The sequence below is a fragment of the Hemicordylus capensis genome, chromosome 1, assembly GCF_027244095.1.
Source record: "Hemicordylus capensis ecotype Gifberg chromosome 1, rHemCap1.1.pri, whole genome shotgun sequence".
NCBI lineage: Eukaryota > Metazoa > Chordata > Lepidosauria > Squamata > Cordylidae > Hemicordylus > Hemicordylus capensis.
The window spans coordinates 304,019,162-304,044,254 of NC_069657.1; the positions used below are offsets into that span (position 1 = coordinate 304,019,162).

The 25,093-nt window shown below is 41.5% G+C and overlaps 1 protein-coding gene across 14 annotated transcripts in view; it reads left to right on the plus strand.

Annotated features, from left to right (window-relative positions):
• Positions 1–25,093, plus strand: part of COL19A1 (collagen type XIX alpha 1 chain) — a 404,037-nt gene that overhangs the window by 143,805 nt on the left and 235,139 nt on the right. For all 14 annotated transcript variants that reach the window (XR_008314075.1, XM_053286727.1, XM_053286726.1 and 11 more), the window contains 2 exons: positions 3,586–3,639; positions 12,782–12,826. Coding sequence is in view for 13 of the 14 variants with exons in the window: in XM_053286727.1 (XP_053142702.1) it covers positions 3,586–3,639; positions 12,782–12,826 (99 nt within the window). In the remaining variant the exon portion in view is untranslated. The remainder of the gene's footprint in view (positions 1–3,585; positions 3,640–12,781; positions 12,827–25,093) is intronic.

Genomic DNA, 25,093 nt, shown 5'->3' on the forward strand with positions numbered 1-25,093 from the left:
TATATAGTTTTATTTCTCGGTTTGACCCTAAAGTGTGATGGAACCTGGGAATTGCAATACAGATGGATAGAGGAAATGGCTGAAAAGATGTTGAGGACATTGCACTTGCAAACATCTCAACCTCTGTTCCAGTAGGATGACTGAAAGGAAAAGGTTATTTGCTGTTACATAACATCATAAATGCATGAAGGACAGGTCTATCAGTGGGTAATAGTCTGGTGGCTATAAGCCACCTCCAGCCTCGGAGGCAAGATGCCTCTAACTACCAGATGCCTCTGAGAAGATGGTGCTGTTATAATAAATTCTTGGAGGACAGGTCTATCATATGACTAGCTAACAGTCCGGTGGCTATAGGCCACTTCCAGCCTCAGAGGCAAGATGCCTCTAAATACCAGATGCCTCTGAGAAGCCTACTGGCAAGAGGCGAGGGCATGCCCTCTCTCCTGCTGTGGCTCACCTTCAATTGGTATTTAGAGGCATCGTGCCTCTGAAGCTGGAGGTAGCCTATAGCCACCAGACTAGTAGCCATTGATAGACAAATTCATGGAGGACAGGTCTAAGCCCCTTTTAAAGCCCTACAAGCTAGTGCCCATTACCACATCGCATGGTAGAGAATTCCATAGATTAATTATGCGCTGTATGAAAACGTACTTCCTTCTGTTGGTCCTAAAACTCTGACCTTCAGTTTCATGGGATGACCCCTGGTTCTAGTGTTGTGAGAGACAGAGAACAGTTTCTCTCTGTCCACTCTATGTACTCCATGCATACTTTTATACACCTCTATCATGCCCCCCGCAAGTCACCTCTTTTCCAAACAAAAGTCATGCAGTGTCAATAAGTCTTTGCTAAATTAGCTACAGTTACATATCTTATATAGTGTATATATGAAGCTTTATGTTTGCTTGAACATATGACTTGGCACAGAATGTATGAAGTACATGAGAATATGTCTATATTGAATGATATAGTTGTAATCAGTGTTTGACATCCTAACTAATATTGTGTGTGTGTGCAGCAAAAGCATGGTGTGGGTGGGACATGGAGAGCTACAACTTTACACCTCTGCTGAGGGGCTTATGACTTACTGTGCCACTTCAGCAGCATGGGCAGGATGCTGATTTTTTTTACTGATTTCCCCTTCCCCCAGAATCAGTGCACAAATGTGTGCCTGAGGTTCATACAACCCTTAGGGACATAACTGTGCATTGCTCAGAGCACTTTCAGGGAAGGGGAGGTTGGCGATAACACGTATGACTGCCCATGCTGCTGAAGCGGGATTGCACAATGGCAGCTGTGCATTCTGTGGCTGCATCTGTGCAGCACTAATTAAGATATCAGCTGGTAGAACATTCAATGTGCTTAAATTTAAGCATATGGCTGTATCCCTTGCTCAATAACACTTCAACTCTGCACAACAATTTTTTCATTCCTGGTCTAATTTCAGTAAAGTCAACTGAGACACACAGAATGTTGTGCTCTGCATATGAAGAAATATTTTATGATGATATTATGGTTAGATTAACAACAAATAAGCAAGATGGTGTGAATGAGACTTGAAGAGCTACAATCTTCCACATGAGTGGAGGGGCTTCTCATTCCCACTGCAGCACTTTAGATCCCACAAAAACCTAGGGGACTCTTTTGAATGGCAGCACAAATTATTGCAGTGAGAACTGGAAATCCAAAGAGCCCTCAGTGCACACATGGAAGTGCTCTGGAACACACATCAGGGGTGTAGCTATAAAGGAGCTCCTGAGGGGCCCCCAAGCTCCACCCCTCCCTATTTTCTTCATTATCTCCCTCACTCAGAGGGGCCACTGAGGAGAGGGGAGAACACGGGCCCCCTCTCCCCCTGTTACACCCCTGGCACACATGATTGGACTCTTTGGATCCTCAACAATATCTCTTAGGCTATACATCTTTTGACAGCTACATTTTAAGAGAGCAGCCATGTTTTGGAAATTGGTTTTGCCCAAGATTGTAATATCCCTGGAAAACCTTTTCTGCTGTACTGTTAAAGATGATAGAAATATACAGCTGACTAGGCTTTATTTTCTAAATTGCTTGACCATGAGAAGTTATTTGTCTCTTAGAATATTTTGCAAAACAAAAGAAGTGACAAGCAGACTTGCTGATAAGTAATTTCATGCTTTCCTATTTGCATGCCTTTATAGTTTGTGGATTTCTTGGATGTTTGCTCCAAAAAAAGTTTAAAGAATTACAAAGCTAAATTTTGAAGCAAATAAATGTGAAAATCCAGGAATAACATTGTGACATTTTTGAGTACTGTTTTTTCGTTGGTGGTCTCGGTGTATGTAATTTAGCTTAAAAGTCTTACAAGTTGTTCCAGCAAGCAGACGGGCACTCAGTTGACAAAGGAAAAGTTCTGAAAAAGCCTGTGACCACAAGGGGCTCTTTCAGACTTAATATGCAGATAAACCCAGTCTTACCACAGAGTGTACACTGGAGTCAAACCTTGTTGTCTGTGCAATCTATATGTGTGCCTTTTAAAAGTGGTTTTGCATTTATATGTAAAACTTTAGATATACTTCTTAAAAAGTAATCCATGTATTGGCCACAGAGGGACACTGATCTTGAATAAAGAAGAATATTCTCTTGTGAAATTCCTTTGCATTGAGGGGCTATCATGTCTACCTCTGGATGTCACTGTGAAATGCATCAAAGCAATTTTACAAGTTCAATCTGGTTTGAATTACATTCTTCCAACATCTTGGTTCTAGTCTAGGATTAGGCATCCTTGGCTCTCCAGCTGCTGTTAAACTACAAATCCCATCATTCCCAGCCACAATTTATTGTGGAGAGTTCTGGAGAGTTGAAGTTCAACAACAGCTGGAGAGTCAAGGTAGCCTACCCCTGATGGTAGCATCCTGCACTGCTGGTTGAATTTAGAATGCTAGTTGCATTTGCGTTGTTTAATCTTCTCTTACAGTTCTTTCAAATAATGCCCAAATGTTTCAGAGGCATTTTACCCGGGAGCACTATCCTAATATCCTTTATTGTGTGTATATATTAACAAACATTGCACAGTTTTTTAATATGAACATGTAGGCTAGAAAGACTTAAATCCTTAGGATGCTTCCAAGCTGCCGTATTATGTCAAGTATTCTGGACATCATGGCTATGCAGGTTTTTGGGGCCCCTTGTTAAGGCCTTTTTGTGATACTTTAGGGTGGTATTAAATTAGGGCTGTGATACTTGTAACTGATTGTCACTATCTTTTGAAAACCTGCATCTGTTCTTCATCATTCTTTGTGAAGTGTGGTCAAGTATATCAAACATGGTGAACTCCATAGGAAACTTCATGACCTAAACACAGGAATCACATTATATACTATGCATTAGACAATGATATTCTTCTCACCTCCATGCAATTTCTTTAACTCTCGGCATGATGATTTGCTTAGAAAAAAAAAATGTCCTACCCAAATAAGGAAGATGTGATACAGTGGAGCTTCTTTTTACAGTGGTTATTATTTCTTCATAATTTCACTTAAAATAATTGGGGGGGGGGGGGGGCGGGTGCTAATGAATGGCAGATAATCACCCATTACATTTTTTTTCCAGGGAGAAGATGGCCTAATAGGTGCTCCTGGTGTTCCTGGTGGCTTCGGTGAAAAGGTAGAGCCAATTTATGTTCCTGTAGTATGTTTCTGTTTGTAAATTTTCTTGTTTCTCCTTTCCCTTTCCTTTGTGTTCTCATGTAGTGTCATCTGTGGGTGCAGAAACGCACTGCCACATCCCACTAGCTGTTAAACTCTCTGGGTGATCCTGTCTATGTCTCCATCTTTCAACCTAACTCACAGAGGAGTTGTTAGGATAGAAAGAAACAAATCCTTTGGGGAAAGGAACCATCTTTTTATTCTGCATAAAACACTGTGCACACAGATGGCAATAAACAAATTAAATAATAGGTTCCTTCATGGAAGAGTAAAAAATGATAAAGCAGGTTTATAAACTCCAGCTGTGATCCACAGCTTGATGGCTAGAAAGAAAATGTGCCATTGAGGCCATGGAGCCCATTGTTTGATGCTAAGGGATAAAACAATACACTTCTTGCTTTGAAGGAACACCAAAAAATGACAATGTATTGGACACAGACAAAAAATTGATGTAAATCAAAAAGACCCATCTCTGGGAAAGCAAGACATCTCTACTTGCTCTGATATGATACTCATAGCACTGTGCAAATGGATTCTTGCTTTCTCAGAGATCTAACACTGGGAAAGTTAAAATGCATATGTCTGAATATTAAGGTGAATGTCTAAGAAGTCAAGTTCGAGCAAGATGAACTCAAAGCAAGTCAGCTTCAATCTGTGGTTTCAAGCAGAGTTTTAAGAGGCAATATCAGAATGCATCTTATGCAGGTCACAAAAGGGGAAGAATGATGATCTACTACATCAGAGACTGGTGAAGTTGACTCTGTCAATGTGCTGACTAATATTAAGTTACTGCACAATCATTATAATGCACTCAGATATGCATTATAGCAGATATGCACAAAATGTACTAAGCATCAGGATAACCCAAATTCTGATCCATCAAAAATATGAATACCACAACCCATATATGTTATGAAAATCAAGCATATTTGCACTATAGTCTCTTACTTGATATAAGTGTAATCCTAGTAATAAGGAGGATCAATGAATAATGTAGGGCAGACCCTGAAGGCCTCTTGCTTAGTCACCGGAAATATTACTGCCCCCTCTTGCTTCCGAATTTTCATTGCCCACATACTGTATATTAAAGCTTACCTTCACAAGGCTTACCTCTTATGTTCAAGAGAAAGTTAGAAACATGCTCTTGAATTTAACATAGACCAGGTGATACCTTTGGTCCATCTAGCACAATATTGTCTGCTCTGTCTGACAACAAGTTTCTAGGGTCTTGGGCAAGATCTTTCCCTGCATCTTCTACTGACCCTTTCTTTGTACTGAAGATGCCAGGATTGGACCTGGGACCTTCTGCATTTATTATTTATTTATTTATTAGATTTATATACCGCCCTTCCAAGATGGCTCAGGGCAGTTCACAGCATGATAAAAACAATTAAAACAAATTAACAATGAAAATCAAACTATTAAAACACAATAAAACCAATAAAACAGCTAAAAGACCTGAAAATCAGGGCAACAATTTAAAACAATTTAAAACAGTTAATCGTTTAAAAGGCCAAATAGGTAGGTTTTAAGGGCTCTCCTGAAAGACAGCAATGATCTCAAATTATGAATTTCTGCCAGAAGTGCATTCCATAGCCCAGGAGCAGCTACAGAGAAGGCCCGCCTCTGCATTGCCACCAGATGAACTGGTGGCAACTGGAGACAGACCTCCTCAGATGATCTTAACATCCAGTGGGGATCATGTAAAAGAAGGTGCTCTATTAGATAACTCGGACCTAAGCCGTTCAGGGCTTTAAAGGTAATAACCAGCACTTTGTATTTTCCTCGGAAACATATTGGCAGCCGATGTAGCTGTTTCAAAACAGGCATAATATGGTCTCTCCAGGTTGCCCCAGAGACCAATCTGGCTGTCACATTCTGAACTAACTGAAGTTTCCGGACTATGTACAAGGGTAGCCCCACATAGAGCACATTGCAATAGTCAAGCTGGGAGGTTACCAGTTGATGGACTACTGTTTTGAGGTCATCCTCTTCAAGTAATGGGCGCAGCTGTCAAATCAGCCGAAGTTGATAGAAAGCACTCCTGGCCATGCCCTCCACCTGAGATACCAGGGTGAGGCCTGGGTCCAGGAGTACTCCCAAGCGGCGCACCTGCTCCTTCTGGGGGAGTGTAACCCCATCCAGCACAGGAAGATTCTGAGCCCCCACAATGATCACCTCTGTCTTGCTTGGATTCAGCTTCAATTTGTTATCCCTCATCCAGCTCATTACTGCTTGTAAGCAGGCATTTAGAGAATGAGTGCCATTTCCTGAAGATGAAAAGGAGAAGTAGATTTGGGTGTCATCAGCATACTGATAACACCCAGCACCAAATCTCCTGATGCCCTCACCCAGCGGTTTCATGTAGATATTAAAAAGCATTGGTGACAGAATGGAGCCCTGGGGGACTCCATATAGCAGCTCCCATTCTGAGGAGCAACTGTCACCATACTCCACCATCTGGAATGTACCCGAGAGATAGGAGCGGAACCACTGCAAAGCAGTGCCCCCTATCCCCAAATTCCCCAGGCGATCCAGAAGGATACCATGGTCGATGGTATCGAACGCTGCCGAGAGATCCAGAAGAACCAGCAGAGTCACACTCCCTCTGTCGATTCCCCAGTAAAGGTCATCTATCAGGCCGACCAAGGCTGTCTCAATCCCATAGCCAGCCCTAAAGCCAGTTTGAAATGGATCTAGATAATCAGTTTCCTCCAAGACTGCCTGGAGCTGGTTGGCCACCGCCTTCTCAATCACCTTGCCCAACCAAGGGAGATTGGAGATTGGCCTGTAACTGTCCATCACTAAGGGATCCAGAGAAGGCTTCTTTAAGAGTGGTCTAATCGATGCCTCCTTCAAACAAGGGGGCACCCTACCCTCCCTCAGTGATGCGTTTATGATATTAACTCAGCCATCTCCAACAATCTCCTTGCTAGATAGAAGCAGCCAAGTCGGGCAAGGATCCAGAGAACAGGTGGTAGGCCTCACCACCCCAAGCAACTTGTTCACATCCTCAGGAGTCACAGATTGAAACTGATCCAATCTAATACTGCAAGAGGGATTGCTTGTCACCTCCTCCATAGATCCTGCAAAAACAGTGGAGTCCAAGTCAGCCCGAATACAGGAGATCTTGTTTGCAAAAAACCCATTAAAGGCATCACAGCAGAATGACCCCGGGGACTGATCTGAAGTAGAAGGAGCAGAAATCAAACTCCTCACAACCCAGGATAGCTCCGCTGAGCACGAACCTGCAGCCGCAATGCGCGCAGACCAAAAGTTCTTTTTTGCCGCACGCACCGCAACTGCATAACTCTTCAAATGGGTCACATGCTGTATCCTGTCAGATTCGAACAGAGTTCACCTGCACTTGCACTCTAGTCGCCTACCCAACCGCTTCAGCTCCCGCAACTCCTCAGTATACCAAGGGGCAATTTCTGCAGCAGGTCGGAAGGGACGCTTAGGAGCAATCATGTCTACTGCCCTGATGAGTTCCCTATTCCAGGTTCTCACCAGGGCATCGACAGAATCACCGGCCGCACCAACGTCAAAATCCTCCAAAGCCTTTTGAAATCCCACTGGGTTCAGCAGCCTTTTTGGGCAGACCATCCTAATAAGTCCACCACCCCTGCAGGGGTGGATTGCAGCTGTGAGACCAACCTTAACCAGGTAGTGGTCCATCCATAACAATGGGGAAACGACAGGATCCCCCACCCATGGAAAACCCCGCTGATCCGAACAAAAGACCAAATCAAGTGTGTGGCCGGCAACGTGAGTTGGTTCAGAAACTAATTGGGATAGGCCCATAGTTGCCATGGCCGCTATGAACTCCTGAGCCGCACCAGACAAGCCAGTCCCAAAGTGGATATTAAAGTCCCGCAGCACTGAAAGTCTAGGAGACCCCAACACCAACTCTGCAACCAGCTCTGTCAGCTCATTGAGGGAGTTGGTTGGGCAGCGGGTTGGATGGTACACCTACAGAATCCCCAATCTATCCCTACTTCCCAGCCACAAAAATATGCACTCGATATAAGTCTCACAGGGGCCCTGGTAAGGGAAATGGTATTCTTATGGACCACAGCCACTCCACCCCCCCCCCATCCTCTAGCCTGCTCCACGACAGAATAACCTGTTGGGAGAAGCTGAGCCCATACAAGACCACTCGCCTCCCTCAACCAGGTCTCAGTTATACATGCCAGGTCATCTCCCTCATCCATGATCAGATCGTGGACAATTTCGGTCTTATTCTGAACTAACCTGGCATTACAGAGGAGCAAGACCAGACTCTGTGGGTCGTTGGGGCTTCTCCCTGAGGCCTGAGAGTTGACAGAGCAGTTGGAAGTGGAAACAGTTACTAAATTACTAATTTCTCTTCCCCTGTAACAGCCAGCTGCTCTGCCAGCGCCAATTCTTCTATTCCCCACCACAACAGTAATAGCTGCCCCAGAAATTCTGGGCATACTCCCAGCACCATCCCCCTCAAGAGAGCCCAAACACATATTTGAAAGAGGCCTGGCACAAGCCAACCCCCTAGCCCTCAGTCCCACCCTCGAAGACCCATCCCCCTTTGGCGGCTGGCTTCAGCGTCCACCTACAGGCGGGCCGATGGCTGCACCTTTGGTGAGCCTCCCTGCTTTTAAGCCAATAAGCCCTGAAAGCCACACCTCTCACGTGTAGCTCCCAGAACAAGCAGCAGGTGGTTCTCCTCAACAGTCTGGGGGCTGGCAACCAGCCATCTAGAACTTGGCAGCAGACAAGCAGGCTGCTCCCCATCTTGGCAGGAAGCTCCACAGGAGGCAAAGGGACCAGTTGGTAAGTCCCTGCAGGCAGATGGAATGGCCTTGCAGCTACTTGTCCCTGCAGGCAGATGGAATGGTCTTACAGCTCCTTGTCAAATCCCAGTTCTTGTTTCAAAGTCACCTTTCTTCTGCATGTATTCTACCACTGAACTATGGCCCATCCTTTCCCCCACTTTTAAAATAAAATATCACATGAGACGTTCCGTGCACATCAGAGGGAAAGAGATGAATGAAAATTGCCCCTCCCCTACTGCATGTGCAATGCATTTGTTGCACCAGTACTCTGTTAATCTGGATAGCAGCCTATATGCTTTTTCTGCAATTACATGGAATCATGGAATACACACACAGGCTTGATTATTTATATTTTTATTATTTATTTATTTATCATATTTATATGCCGCCTGATATGTGTATCTCTAGGCAGTGTACACAAGGGTGTAGCTATAATTGAGTGGATGGGTTCAAATAACCCAGGCCCTCCAGCTCCTGAGAGGCCCCCAACTCCACCCCTTACTATTTTCTTCATTATCTCCCTCACTCTGAAGGGCCTCCGGGGAGAGGGGTGAACACAGGCCCCCTCTCTCCTAGTGAGACTCCTGGGAGTACATAATCCAAAACATGACAAATATACAACAGAATAAAAACAATTAAAAGAGTGGAATAGCCTGAGAAAATAGGTGCATCTTAAGGGTCTTTTAAAAAGCAATCAGAGATCCAGAAGATCTTATTTGACAGGGTTTGTATTCCAAAGCCCTCGGGCAGCCACAGAGAAGGCCTGTTCATGAGTCGCCACCAAACGGGTCAGTGCATCTGTAACCGGACCTTCCTAGATGATCTCAATAAGCGGCAGCGTTCATGACAAAGGAGGCCAGAACCACCAGGACCATTGAGTTATGCACCCTTGATATAGTCCCATTTAACTTGTGGATGTAGGGTATGTTGAGTAAGCACTCTGAACACTTAGAAACCATTCATTTGGAGGTTCTGCTAGACTATCTAACATGGAAAAATATTATTAAACTTTCCTCTCAATATTTTGAGGAAAGATGAAGTGTTTTCTCATGTCTAACAAAAACTTTTATAATATATACTGTATGGATATGACGAATATTTATATATCACTTTTCAACAAAAAATTCCCAGTTTACATAGATAGAAATAAATGCATATATAAATGGCTCCCTTTCCCCAAAAGGCTCACAGTCTAAAAAAGAAACATAAGATAGACACCAGCAGCAGCCACTGGAGGGATGTTGTTCTGGGGTTGGATAGGGCCAGTTGCTCCCCTCTTTTAAAAGGTTACTTTTAAAATACCACTTTTAAAAGGTTCCTCTTTGTTCAGTTAGCAGGGGACCGATATATGTATGCATTCTTGTTTCAAAGTAAGTGTGTGTGTTTGCGTGCATCTTTGTTGCTTTCATAAAAGCATCTGCATTTATCCTCTGTCTTTTTTGAACTATCAGTGCATTGTTTTACAGGAAATAGAGCTTGGGTGGCCTCTTTGCCCATTTTCAAGCACAAGGGGAATAAAATGCCTGCTTCTCAGCGACTCTATTGCTAATTAAAAAGGGCTGCTGGTAGAAACAGTAGTCAATGGTTTATTTGCCATGAATACTCTAACAGTGATTTCAGCTGTTAATTTGAGATGTTTCTCTGCTTAATATTATTGTGACTTTTGGAAATACACCAAAAAGTACTATAGCCAATGAGCAGTGAGCTACTGAGACGCCAAAGACCATTAAACAAGGCATTGTCTCTCTGAATCTAAAATGTGTACACTCATTTTAAAAGTGTGACTGTATGCAGATCTCATTTCGGTTTGTTACATGCAAAGTTAGTCCAAGCTGTTCAAATAGAATATGCTGTCTTCTGAAGATTGTCTCCTGAAGATACCTGAATGTTTTCTTTGAAATGGCAGGTTTTTCTTTTCAAAGTTTTATGCTTAAAGGAGGCAGCCTTTGGTTGCATTTTCAATTGGTTTGTTTTGTGTTGTTTTAGAATGTTAATAATTATATCAGTAATAAAGGCACCAAAAACACTAGAAATAAATGCCTTCCAAACCTTCTTTTTGTGTATACTTATGAGCCCTACCCAGTGGCGTAACTAGGGAAAACGGCACCCAGGGCAAGCACTGAAATTGTGCCCCCCTGCCACACCCCCAACTACATCTGACTGACACACATGTTTCAGAAAACTTTCATTTTAAAAATTTTAAAAATTACAAAAATTACCAATATCATACATGTGGTCAAGCTCCTATCTACCACTTCAGATTTATTTTTTAAAACTATCCAAATTGTGGGGCTATCATTAATTTGTTTGGATAGCTCAGGTTAAAATGCTGGAAAATGACAAATTTCAGTATGCTGGGCTCATGAAATACCCAAATATTATGCGGAGTTGTACTTGGAAAAACTAAAAGAAGTGCCTGTCTAATTCTCTGCTATGCATTGTAGCATCACGATTACATAAGTTTTAAAAATAAATGGAGAATTTGACTTTTCCCAGATACTCTGAAAATAATTAAAGGATATGCAGAGTAAACTGTGTCACTGCTTGGAATATATTCTAGTATTTCAGAAAGACAGTAAAAATGAGAGAAAGAGCAAGAAACTCCCAGTGGGCCTCAATACTAAGGATTTCACATTGATTCAAAGACAAACTGACCATTAATAGCCATATTATTAAGACATCACATTTAACTCACTTATCACAAGAAGCAAAGTAAGAGCAAATGGATACAATCTTAGCTCATAAACTTCAGCTCAATATTCACAAGCCCTTATTCTCTGTACATAGTGCCAATCTGAATATGTGTACAGTGACATATTATATTAATTTAAAAAAAATACCTGTAGCCCCTTTGGGGGACATCTTAAAGGCTGTGGGGGGGGGTCTGCAAAGTTTCCCCCTCCTCCCACTGGCCTCTAGGGCCTCACAGGCACCATTTGAGCATGTGCAGTGGTCATTTTTTAAAATATTTTTTTTTTAAAAAATGGCCGCTGAAAACAAAATGGCCACTGTGCATGCTCAAATGGCCTCTGCGAGGCGTGGCATGCCCTAGGGCCTCACAGAGGCCATTTGAGCATGCCCAGTGGCCATTTTGGTTTTGGTGGCCATTTTAAAAAATTATTTAATTTTAAGAAATTGCGCCCCCCCCTTCAAGTGGCGCCCGGGGCACGTGCCCCCCCTGCCCCCCATAGATACGCCCCTGGCCCTACCTTTATTGTTATTGTGGGTCAAGATACATATTCAGTGTCTGACATCCTACCTAGTGAAATGCTTGTGGAAGAACATTGGGCTAACACAAAGCTGTTGTGCTAGCTCCTTATGTTAAGTCTGGAGCTTGCATTCCAGACTAGTGTTGCACAACTGCAAGCAACAGTTACACTATCTGTGCACCTCATTTGTTCTAAAAGGAACTTTTGTACAAGAGCACTATAGCTCAAGAGCACAATTTCACAAATCCCCATGTTTTTAGAGCAATTATGTAATTTTTTTTTGGGGGGGGGGGTACTTGCACAACTTTATTGCACAAGTTTTTGTTAGGATAACAGCCAGTGATTTTAAATGGAAACGTTAAAACAGTTTGTGCAAATGATAGGTAGCCCAGTTCTGCAAAATGGTCTTCTCCAGCAATTTAGTCGCAGTCTTTGTCTTACATGACTTATTTGCACAGATGCTAGTGTTTAGGTCTGGAAGTTTTACATAGCAAATGGTAATGCCTAAGAAAGCGAAAGTGAGAGACTGGTAGTTTTTGTATTCATTCATTTAAGCCAAATGGTGGAAGCTTCTTGTTTCTAACAGAGCTTATAGGTAGTAGCTAAAGGGTACATGGAGATTTAGTGGGGGGCAGGGGAATGAATAAAGTGGTATAAATTATGTGAATGAGTCTTTTAGTTGACACTTTTTATGAAGATGGATTTTAAATATCATACTTGGAGAACTGAATAGTTATGAAATTAATGAGAAAATGGAATTTGTAGAAGTTGGGAAACTAACATAAATATGTAATAAATCATGTACATAAAGAACAAAAAATATCTACATGTAGGAAATTTCCCATGAAGCAGATTACTTAATTTTAGCAAGATATTTCAAACTTTCTATTTTAGTATTAAATCTTACAGGATAGAATATATAGCATGCAAAGTATGTAAGTGTGATGTGGGGTTTGTTCTGGTATGAAAGCATAAAGCAAAAACATAAACATGTGAAGGAGCATGCTTTGCTTTAGTATGTTGTAATTGTTTTTTGAAATCCTTTATGCTATTGACTTTTTTCAATTTCTCTCAAATACAGGGCGAACATGGCTTTAAGGGGGATAAAGGTGAAGCAGGTGAAAAGGTAAATAATATTGAATTTTGAAAGCTGATTTTGTTTGATGGTGTTAAATGCTAGTCTAATAACTCCCAACTTCACAAGAGAGCCAGCCCTCATTATTTCATATACAAAACTTCTGCTTTTTGAAAAGATAGCAACAGAGAATTTCACTGCAAAGCATGTGGTGTTCAGGATAGTCAAAAATGTGAGAATTACAGTTTTTATTGGATTTATGTACACTGATAATATTTCATCTTAAGTCTAGCTGGGGGGTGGGGGGAGAGATACTGACAACCAGTATTAGAGGATGTGGACTTTGCTGTATATTTGCAAACAGGGTTGCCAACTGACCGTATTATATTTATTTTATTTATTTATAAAGAAATTTATATCCTCCTGCCCTTCAACAAGGGTGTCCAAGACACGCACAAGAATGAAATGCAGATACAGTATATATTTTAACTGGCCCAGCTGATTTTCAAAGTTTAGAGCCAGATGTCAGATTGAGGGGTCCAAAAGAGGAGGCCAATTTTTCTCTTTGTGTCTGCTCCCACCACCTCTATTTGCACAGTACAGAAACCAAAACTATATAAAGATTTACTCTTGTTAATGGCTTCATCTCATGAATGATCACACTGTCAAATAAGTGAACAATATCTGGACTAGTGCTCAATTGGTGTAAGCTCTTTCATTCACAGAAGGAGTTTCCACCACCAGTATTGTGCTTGACAAAATATCTGGAAACTGCCCATTGGGTAGAGTTGAGAGCACAGGCTGCTGGTGAAACATCACGGCCCGAGCCAGAATCGCAGCCTCATCCTGGCAAATGCATGAATTATGCCTATGGGTGATTTGGATGATTAGGCCAATTGCTCATGAAATATTTGGTTTATTGAGCCATTGGCACATGGGCCAATGCTGTGGAAGCAATTGCAGCTGCAATCATCAGGAGACAGATTCCCATTACCAGTTGAGATGCTTGTTGGGTCCCACTCCCATGTGATATCTTGTTTCAAAAGGGGCCTATGTTTCAAAAGGGGCCTATGACACCAGTTGGCACCCATGATCAGCTGCAGTTGAATTTGTGCCCCTGTATTGGGCTACAAGCTTGCTAGCAGCAACTTCATGCACTCCTGCAGATGAACATGTGATGCTTGTGGAGTGACTCTTTACTCTCTTTACAGGAGTAACATGCCAAATTATTATGCTCAGCAGAAATAGCTAGGAGAGGGAGTGATTTTGGTGTAAGACATGGGAGTCAGACAGTTTTTTAAAATAAAATTACAAGTTTTATTTTAAAGACCTTTTGATGACCAAAAAACAGCTGTGTTGGCTTTGATTGATGTGGTTAATGAATTGTGCGAAGCAGTTATGGCAATGAAAGGGCTGGTAGCATAACAGTCCAAGATCTATTTCAATTGTTTCACATTTACTGTAGATATGACAGTTCAAGCCAATCTGAACTATTGAAGACTGACTTGTACTGACATATTGACATGCATCATTAGAATCAGGGAGTTGGCTACTATGCTTACCAGAGTGCAAACTGTAGCTTATGCAAAATGTACTTTTGCTGATATTCTATGTTATTGGGATCAGCATGTGCAATTGTCTAATGTTTTGCAGTTACTGGTCTAAAGTCAAAATAATTGCCTTTAGGACCCTTAATTAGTATACTTGCAGATTTAAGGCTTCTCACTGACAGTCTGTTTGCCTTTCTCATACTTTCTTGTTCATTGACTATAGGGAGGACTTAGTTTAGATTTGTATCATCTAAGAACACATCATTTTAAGCATTAGTGCCCCTGCCCCTCCCCCAGTAAAATAATATATATGGGAAGATGATCTGTATCAGGACACTGGTGGAACAGGCAGTTTTCACATATATGGAATACAGCATACAATAGATCAGAATCTGTTTATTTAGGAATACAAATAATGCAATAGAAAAGGAAAATTAAGAGACAACATCTGTTTTGGTGATAGTTGTAAGATGAGTGAAAGCTCTGTTTCTGGAAAACATACTTTTATTTTTAAATAATACTGTGTTAAACATATTTTTATTGTCAAATAATTCTCTGTTATCCTTTTAATAATTTTAAGTACTTCCTCAGCAGCTGTGCCAGAATGTCCCTATGTCTTACAACTGTATTTTATTTGAACTTTGGGTCATGACTTCAGCTGCTCCTGCCACTCTGGCTGCACTATTTATGTTCAGTTTTCCTTCACTCTAAGGCAGACTTTGAAAAATGTGCAACCACTAATACTAATAGTTTTCTGGTTTCAGAAACAAAATCAACACGTCTCTTGTGTTTTGTCCAAAGCATTGTAAAAAATCATTGACTGGCGTTAGCATTCAGTGCTTCTTATAATGTTTGGCTCTGTCAAAGATTGCCCCTGACAGATGGAACAAAGCTGAAAGCAGAATTGGCTGAAGTGTATCTGGATGTGAAAAGAAATCAACAAACGAAAATAGGTGACAAACCTGATCACCTGAGGGAGTTTGAACATCCCCTTAACACTTCCAAGTTCGGACTAAAAATCTCATGCTCTGTATGTTTCTTTGCAGTACCAAACTCCTATAGATTGCTCCTGCTCCAAAGCAGGGTTTGCTTGTAGAGAGATTGTGTAGAAGGGTATGCCCTAAGTGCAGCTAATGATACCACACTATGTATGGGGGTCTTTCCAGGTTAATATTAATAGTTAATATTTCTTAAGGATCTACAATCCAATGTTGGAGCATTGCAAATGAGTTTGCAGAACCATATATAGCATTTGAGAGAGCATTTGAAGGTATTTTTAAAATGATAGCTTTAAAGAGGTAAAAGCATCAGTAGATATAGGCAACTTGGAAACATAACCAAAAGAGAAGTATAATTCTTATTTTTCTACTCTGGTTCTGTGTTGTTGGTAGTTTGCTGAGCCAGTACTAAGATTTGGAAAGTCTTAGAAAATCAGCTGCCATCACATTTCAGTATGAAATATGTGAGTGACAGCCTTTCCTCAGGATGGATGATGCCAGCCCCCGCCAACCCACCCATAGCAAAAGCCCTCCCCCCCCAGAATGTTTTAGGAAGCAGAATATTATTTGGGGATTCCTGACAATTACGTTTTGGGGTCTCATTTGCAAATTTGGAACTAGCTGATAGGAGTTAGCTTTGACCCTAATTCTGGATATTTAGGCCTGGTTCACACATACAGTTTAATTGCAGTTAAAGCTACCAGAGTTTATAACTGTAGTATGCCCGAATGCACAAAACTGTGGTTAAGCCTCAAAAGTAAACTCCAGTTTGCCCCGACAAACTCCAATTGAGATCTGAGGTTTTCCCCAAGGTTCGCTGCCGATAACTACAGTTTTGCCACCGATGCATTATGCCCCCAAACAGACTCATTCCTAACCTCAGTTAAGTACCCATTTCCATTCATAGAGGTAGTGGCGCAGACCCACCTGAGGACATGGCCGCTCCATGCTTTTGGCACTTGTTGCTGGCAGCCGCTCGGAAAACCAGCTGCACACCTATGGAGTTGCCAGGCTACAGGGAATTCAGCACACCCCATCCTGGACCCGCCATCCCGTCAAGCCACTTGGGCGCAGTCATGGGTGTCCACAAGCACAAACACCCCAATTTGAAGCACTAGTAGGGGAACGAGGGGGAAGCCTAGAGACAGACCCAAGCAGGGAAATTCTATTGTTCACAAAGAAAGGGTGGGATGTTTGCTCCTTAAGTCTTACTCTTGAGAAGAACCATCTGTTGGGCACTAATTGAAAATTTACATGATGCTATTTGTGTTGTACAAGCGGGTGCTCTCATTGCATGCTGCAACTTTAGCCCATAACCCCATGGACCACTCTCTCATGAGAGTGGCAGACTAAGGGGAGTGAAGGAGGATGCTCCATGTGGGAAAGCTGCAGGGACTGGCACTTGGGCAAGTGCTGTCCTGGTCTTGGTGACCGCCGCCAAACTGCTGTCAAACCCTGCACCCAGCCAACCCACCCACTAATGTGGAGATGTGTACTCCTACCTGTGGCCCTCAATGTGCAACGTAACTGTCCCAAGGTGGCTGGAAATTGGGGCGCTCTACTCCCAGGAAGCTCCACACCTCTAGAACTACATTCGCCACAATGCCGGCCCTGGCCCAGGAATTTCAAATGACTGGAAGGGTCCGCTCCACTGACCACACAGTCCTTCCGATTAGTTTTTGTGGGGGTGCTATGGGCAGGCTCTGAAAGGCAGACCCCCCCCCGAAGGGATTCCAGAGCAGCCAAATTCTTTTTTTCATACTTAAAGGGTGTGGAAGGGAGCCCCAGTCCCTTCCCTGTTGCGGGTTAGATGCCCCTGGAGGCTAGCTTATGAGCTGGACAAGTCACTGAGGACTATCGTGGGTCAGCTAAGATCCTTTTTCAAGGAAACCATCATCCAGGGTCCAGTGACCAGGCATGAAAGTGATGGGGAAACCCTCGGACAGCTCATGAGATGGACCATCAGAGTGGAGAACAGTATTGCCTGGAAACAGCAGAACTGATAGCGTGAGGATGGTTTCTGGCTTGCTGCAGATACTGCTATCCCAAGGAACACATTCCTAGTCTTGGGTACCATGGGCAAGTTGCTGTGATACCATGCCCCTTTCCTGCCTGCATGTCCATGTGCACAGGTGCACCCTTTTCAGCACCCTGGAAGGGAATCCCTGCTCTCCAGGGGTTGTCCAGAGAGCAGGGGAGTTCCCCTCTTCTGTCCATTGCTGCGCCTGCAGACCTGCATACGGCCTAACAGCTGACACAGTGATGCTCTGCCCGCAGTCTGGCTGGGATCGGACTGGGAGACTGAGCGGCAGAGAAGGGCTCCCCTCTCCCTCTACTCCAGTTAGGCTAATGGCGGTTCGTTGTATGTCTGCGGCATGTAAGGAGTTTGTAGTTTTAACTCTGGTTAGTGTTAACTGCTGTTAATGTGTATGTCTGAAGCTGGCCTTAGTCTGTTAACTAAATATCTAGAGTGCTAAAGGCAAATGGTGGAGGAAAGGAATAATAATCAGGTCACTGGTGGTCCTTCAAAATTGTGAATTAGCTGGATGTGGTCAGAAATGCCTTGTGTTTTAAGAGACTGGCTGACAATTGATGCACAACTGCACTGACAACATTGCCCATCACCCAGCACTGCTGCACATGTGACAGGCAGCCCTGGCAATGTCTCTCATATGAGCAGTTGCACAGCCACCTAAAACTGCATCCCTGCAGTGGCACCACACTACTTCCATTGTTTCTGATGGTGTTGCATTGTGCATTATGTCAGCCACTGTTTATTAATTAAAATATCTATATCTCAACTTCCTGTTCCACAGAGTGAGATACCTTCCTTGCAGGAGCTCACAACAATTAAAGTTGAAACAACTATTTATACAATTTTAAAACGGCATCCGCAACAAAAAGAGAACATTCACTGTGAATTGCTCTCTGGGCCACTGCTGTGTACTGGATGGTGACTTGGGGTCAGTTGCTAGAAAGACACTGTATCAAAATGTATCCAAAAGGGGGGGTTCTCTATCGCAATTGAGTATACTGTGATATAGGTTTACAATGGAAGATGCAAAGCAGTGCAATAGTAATGTTAACAGTCTGTGATAAAAAATTGATCCCCACCCCCAGAGCGTTGCAGTCACAGTGTCTTTGCTTTTGTTGTCAGAGCAAATGGTGAAAACCTGTCACTATGCATTTTCTGTATTAGTCTCCAGATGAATTTGCTGAAGCACGTTCTAATCTTCCCTCTTTTAACATATAGACTAATTCTAAATGGTGACAAAATAATGAAGACAGATGAAATAGATAGAAACAAGGGGGAAATTCCTTTTCCTGTAGTTATGGAATAGGGCTTACAATTGAAACCTGGGATTCCTGAGTGTCAATACAGACTCACCAATCCCCCTACATAAAAATTTGTGGAAAAAATATTTTGAATTTGTGGCGACATTCATACCTTTAAAACTATTATGACTTTCACATCTTTTTTACCATTGGTGGATATCAAATAATTATTTATTGTAAAAAGCAATAATTATTTCTGCATTTAATTGCATTTCCCCCCACAAAACCAGTCCATTCTCTTTAATCAGTGGATGTTCCATGCTACTCTTGAAAATTGTATTTGTTGCATTAGATAAGCATAATCGAATGCACTCTAATGTGGAATAACTTAATTTGCATTGGCCAGTAGCCTAAACACTACTACTTGGACATACAAAGGTTGTATTTAATTGAGTTTAATGACTGAGTTTGACTGAGTGTTAAAACAGTAAAATAACTGTTTAACAACTGTTGTAAAAACTGAAATGAACAGATGGGGCAAAGTTTGGGTTGCTAGTGTTTCAGGCTCTCAGTTCCCTCTATGGCTAAGTGGTGAAAGTCAATTTCTGTGGAGGTAATGAATATTGAGGCCAGTTGAGCTGTCCTAGGTATCAGTGTCTAGCCTCCCCACCATTTGTTGAAGGTTAAATTGGTATTTTTAGCCAGCGATGGGTTTTTGCATGCTGAGATCTATAATGCTATGTTTTCATCATTGTGCTCATTGCCACATATGTAACATTTGGGTTGATATCATTCAGGAATGAAACCGTTTTTTCTTATTTAAGTACATTGAGGCATATCCTATTGACTTCACAGAGCAGATCACAAAAACTATTGCATTCTAGGAGATTGACTGGAAGATATACTTATTTGCTGTCAATCAAGTTGTGCAGACAAATCAACATTACTATTATTTTCATAGAACTTGAATGGCATAGTGCAATGTTCCAACTGTTGTAATATACAACAATCTAATGTGCAGCTTGCAGAGCACTTGCTTTTCTCCATCTTTGCAGTATCAGGCGATATTGGCATGTAATAGGGTAAACCGGAGATGGAAAGGAGGACCTGCCCTATTTCATTTGCCCCCCTAAATTCAGATGCAAAGGGAAAGAGGAGGAAGATACATTATTAACACAAGGCAAGTTGGGACTGTGGATAGAATGGGAAAACCATCCTGGATGTGATCCCACACACTGCAATTTCTGTATGCAATTTTCCTATTACCATCTGCTTTGTTTGAACAGATGTCTGAGGCTGGTTATTAATGTGAGTTAACATCTGTGTGGAACATCTCTCAGAGTAAGGTTATTGTGAATGGCCATGTGGTGACAGCTCTTTTTAAAATATCAGTTTGTCCCCCATCTTTTCTGAGTAATAGCTCTCATTTTTGCAATATTCAGAAGTAGTCTTCTTGAAGGTATTATTCTGTTGGATGTCTATCTTGGCAACAAGACGGCTTGAAGCATTGATGCTTACTTTTAACTTTGCCCTGGGTGTTGCCTGTAATTGAATTAGGTGGAGGGAATCTTATTGTTAACAGCTACTTTACATGGTGAAATGAGTAAACATCATTATTACAGAGATGGCTCACTAACTCCCACAAGCTTGGTGTTCTATCCAGTATCTTTTATGTTTTGTTATTTAGAGGTTTGTCCCAGTGGGGATCCTGTAGAGAGTGTGCAGGATGGAGTCGGAAAGGAGAAGGAGAAAATGGAGTTGTTTATGAATAAACTCTTAGTTAAATAAGTTGATATGTCAGCGATGCAATGCACATTTTAACTCCAAACTCTCAACAAAAAGACCTTTTATTGCACAAAGAAAAACTAGAAGTTGGTAAACATAAAACCATAAGAGGTTTCAATGTTACACACCATCCTCAGTTAAGTAAAAACAAATGCGCACAGATGAAAACCGCAGTTCCCCAGCTTTTAAATTCCTTAGAACTAATTACACACACAGTTCCTTAGCTGGAGGAGAGATGATGAGCAGGGAAAGAACACCTGATTTGGCTAAATCTTCTTTATATCTATCTTTCAATGACCTGCCAGATTCCCCAATATAGAATGAAGTGCAACCTAAGCATTGAATTTTATATATTGTACCTTTCTTTCCACACTTTCCTTCCCCCATTCACAAATTTCACAATCTTGTGCATCACATCTCCTAGCATACAATCTAGCAGATATGAGGCATTGTGCAAAGAGAACGAAACCCTGGTCATTGCATATGAGGATTAAGCATGAAGGCCAAGTGGTGCCCACTAAAATATCTTTTTGGGGGATTGAAAGGAACCTACAAAGAAAGAAAATCAAGGAAGCATTATTTATCGAGAAATTGAGACCTGACATTAATACTTGGGAGGCACTGGCTGATGCCATGAAGTTTATTAGCCTCTGAAAAGAATCAGGTGTTCCCCCTTCTCTTCCCCTGCCCCCCCCATTATTTCTCTGCCCCCCAGGGCATTGTGTGTGATCATGTCTAAGGAATTTAACAGCTGGGGAAACAAGGTTTTCATCTGTGCTCATTTGTTTTTACTTAACTGAGGATGGTGTGTCAAACCAAAATGTCTAATGGTTTTATCTTTACCAATGTTTAGTTTTTCTTTGTGCAATAGAAGGTCTTTTTGTTGAGACTCTTAGTTAAATCTATGTAAGATTATTTTGTGTTTGTGAGGGAAGCAGCTATAAAACACTTGGTGATGTCCTTCTCCCCTGTTCATCCAGTGATTCCTACTCACCTCTATTTATTTCCTACACAAGCCTAATATTTAGTGGTTCTGGTTGCCTTCACCCATACATCCACCTTCATCCTGTCCTAAATCATTAAAGATAAAGCAGGCAGCAGCAGGAATCTCCTACTGCCAAGTTGCACCTGTTGTCACGACATTTTGGTATTTGTCTCCTTTCATCAATGAGCAGCAATGTCAATAACAAATGATCTTGGCCAACAATGTCAATGGTAAACTTGAAAGTGGAGAATAGAAATCATAAGTACCCCAAATAACAATAACTATAGTTTTACAAGCAGGCACTTCTGCATACCACTTCTCAGGAGCACAGGAATACCCTGCAAAAGCAGCAGGCCCATTGTCTTTCACAAAATTGCAACAGGGAGAATGAAGCAAAGCAAAGATGTTGGAGGGAATGGTTATGGAAATGGAATTAGTCAGGGTTCATGTGTGTAGACTCCTTTCTGTCATTCTCTGAAGGCAAAGAGTCAGCCATCACCAATGCTGCTATATTAGATATCCAGTAAAGCAGGATAATTCTTACACTGACAGTGGCATGTAACTTTACTATGGTCATTAGCCATCGCAGACATGTTTCCCACAGCCAAGCCAGTGTCATATCAATTTTTTTGGTGGTAAACCTGTAAAATGAAGAAAAGTGTGTCTCTGTGTGTCATGCCATGCAAGCCATAACCAGAAGTGTATCCCAAGGAAGTATACATCACGTGTCTTTCAAATGTTTGGAGATTATGTCTCTCTTTTACAGTTTACATATTACTGTAACCAATAGCAATGTAAGATCAGTGTAGCTGTGACAACATGATTGCTCTGTGAAGTGGATGTTTTAAGTGCAGTAGTAAAATTTTGCAAAGGTAGGAGCATTGCTATAGTGCAATGCATGCACGAAGGGTTTTTCTGCACAAGAAGGCTCTAAAAGAGATGAAATAGTAGAATATTCTTGTTAACCAAAAGTTAGAGTAGCATTCAGGAGGAGTCTGGCAGCACATACAAATTACTATTTGTATATAATCAATACATTTCTTCAAAATGAGAGTACAATTATTAACTTGCACCACTTCATTTTTGTTCTGAGAATGATAAAAAGTTGAGTTTTTATCAGCTTGCAGGAATTGATTTCAGCTACAGTAGCAAATATCCAGACTCAAATAGTCTATTGGAGGGGGTGGGATGGAATCCAACCTGTATAAAATCAATGATATCTTTCTAGTAAAGAACTTGGCCTCTAGTGTGCCTGTTTTAAAGTGGACTATTGATTTTTTTCAGTGTTTAATAATGGTATGTGTAACATCATAAGAACATAAAAGTTGAAACAAAATATAAAAGGAAAAACTGCATTAACTCCTTGCTTTCAGGGCACACTGGATGTGAATATGTTGTGTGTTTTGTTAGAGGAAGGAAAGAAGGCATTTGTCTTAAATGAAAAGGTAAAAATTTAAAATAATGATTTGATTTCTAGTTGAGAAAATAGACGTATGTATCACAATTTCCTTCATGCTTACTTGGAAGCAAATCCTCCTGTGTTCAATGGGCTCACTCCCAAGTACGTGTGTCTAGGATTCTAGCCTTAGAAACGTATCAGCTAGATATTTAACTAAAAGTGTGCCGTCAAGTCGATTTCGACTCCTGGTGCCCATAGAGCCCTGTGGTTTTCTTTGGTAGAATACAGGAGGGGTTTGCCATTGCCTTCTGGCATGCAGTTTGAGATGATGCCTTTCAGCATCTTCCTATATCGCTGCTGCCCAATATAGGTGTTTCCCATAGTCTGGGGAAACATACCAGCAGGGATTTGTACCAGCAACCTTCTGCTTGTTAGTTAAGTATTTCCCCGCTGCGCCACTTAAGGTGGTAGATATTTAACTACAAGAACTGATCCCCCCCCCACACACACCACAAAAGAAGATAGTAAAACCTAAGCAGGTAATATATAAATCTTTACATCCTAACAGATGTTAGGAACAACACTGCATCCTTGCTGCCTAGACAATCAGTTTTCTTACTAGGCTGAAGGCAATGTTTTCTTTCATCTCCTTTCCAATAGATCTCTTGTTGAAGTTTTCAGTTTCAGAGATTACTGATGCATTCAGCCTATTTTTTAATCTGTGCATACACTTTTATAGAGCTCTACAACCATTTAAACCAAAATGAATGGTTTGGTTTTCTAATGAACTCATTGGTAGATTGCTGCAGTTATGAGTATTTGAAACAAATCAGAAGTGAGATTTGCTATGACCCTCTCAGATTTCCTTACACAATGACTAGTTTCACACATTGCTAGTTAGCTCAGATTGCTAGTTAGCTCACACATCACATAAAGGCCTGCTCACAAATCACATTGCTAGTTAGCTCACACATCACATAAAGGCCTGCTCTAGGCCATGCAAAAGCAGTTGACCTTTGACAAATGTAAGCCAACAGGTACACCCAACATGGGTGATGTGTGGATCTTTACCTTATTTTAATGACTAATGTTTTGTTCCTTTTCATCAAGAAGCAATGTCTTTCAAATATAATAAACACAACCCAGGAAACCCCCATTAAAGATTATTGTCAGCCAGTGTGGTGTCATGGCTAATATACTAAACTGAGACTGAAGTTCAAACCCCGATTCTACCATGAAGCTCACTGGATAACATTGGGCCAGTCACTATCTCCTAGGATAGTCTAACCCACAGGTTTAGTGTTAGTATAAAAGGGTAGCAAGGGAGAGCCATGCATGCAGCCATGAATTTTTTGGAGGAAGTGCAGGATAACATGTAATAAATAAAACCATTGAAAATATTAACGGAGACTCACAGTGGTAGAACAGTGTTTTTGGCAATTATATTAGGGAGGAGGAGATTGTGAAACTACACATGATTTACCTGCATGCTCACCAGTCCATCACACACCTGACATTGTTGTAATCTTGCACAGCATCTGCTGCTCTCTAAATAACAATAGTAACTGTCTGCCAAAGCCACAGAAAATGTTGATGTCTTTAAAATGCATCCTGTGAAAGTATGCCATTTGTCAAATGCTGACAGAAGAGACTGTTTCTGTACTTGCCTTTAAAAAGAAAAGGGAATGGGTTGGTTTCTCTTTTTGTAAGGTGCTCCAAATTCTTCTGCTACAGAAATATCAGATTGGAAATTGAACTTCAAATATGATTAAAAATTGACCTAATTTCCTGAACATTAAGGGCACCTTCACCTTTTCTTCTCTTGTTTTCTTTGGTTGATATCCACTAAGGCTGATTCTATCAAATCATTCTGGTGATCCATGGGCCCTCCAGAATCTAAATTCTGCACAGAGACCCAACCTTATGTTGGTATCAATGTTAAAGAAAAGTAAAGTGGAAAAGGAGGAAGGATTGAGAGGTTAAGTCAGATATGCAGACTTAAGCTAGATGATGCAAGGGAAGATACATACAACTCAATTTTTCTTTTGTTATCCTAGTTTCATTTTGAAGTGCGGTGTTCCCCACCCACCCCCATCTTACTATGAGAGGCAATGGCACATGCTTTCAGTAATTCTGGAAGCAGTCTGGTTCAGTCAACATGAATGCAACAAGGGAATGCCTACAAGCTGGATAGCCTTCATACCAGACCTCTGTCTGCAACCAGAACAAAGGCCTAAAGCCCTGTGCCTTCAGCTCACTGTTCCAATTTGCTAAATTCAAACATCTGGAAGGGAAATGACTGAGCATTACTGTTATCTGGATCCA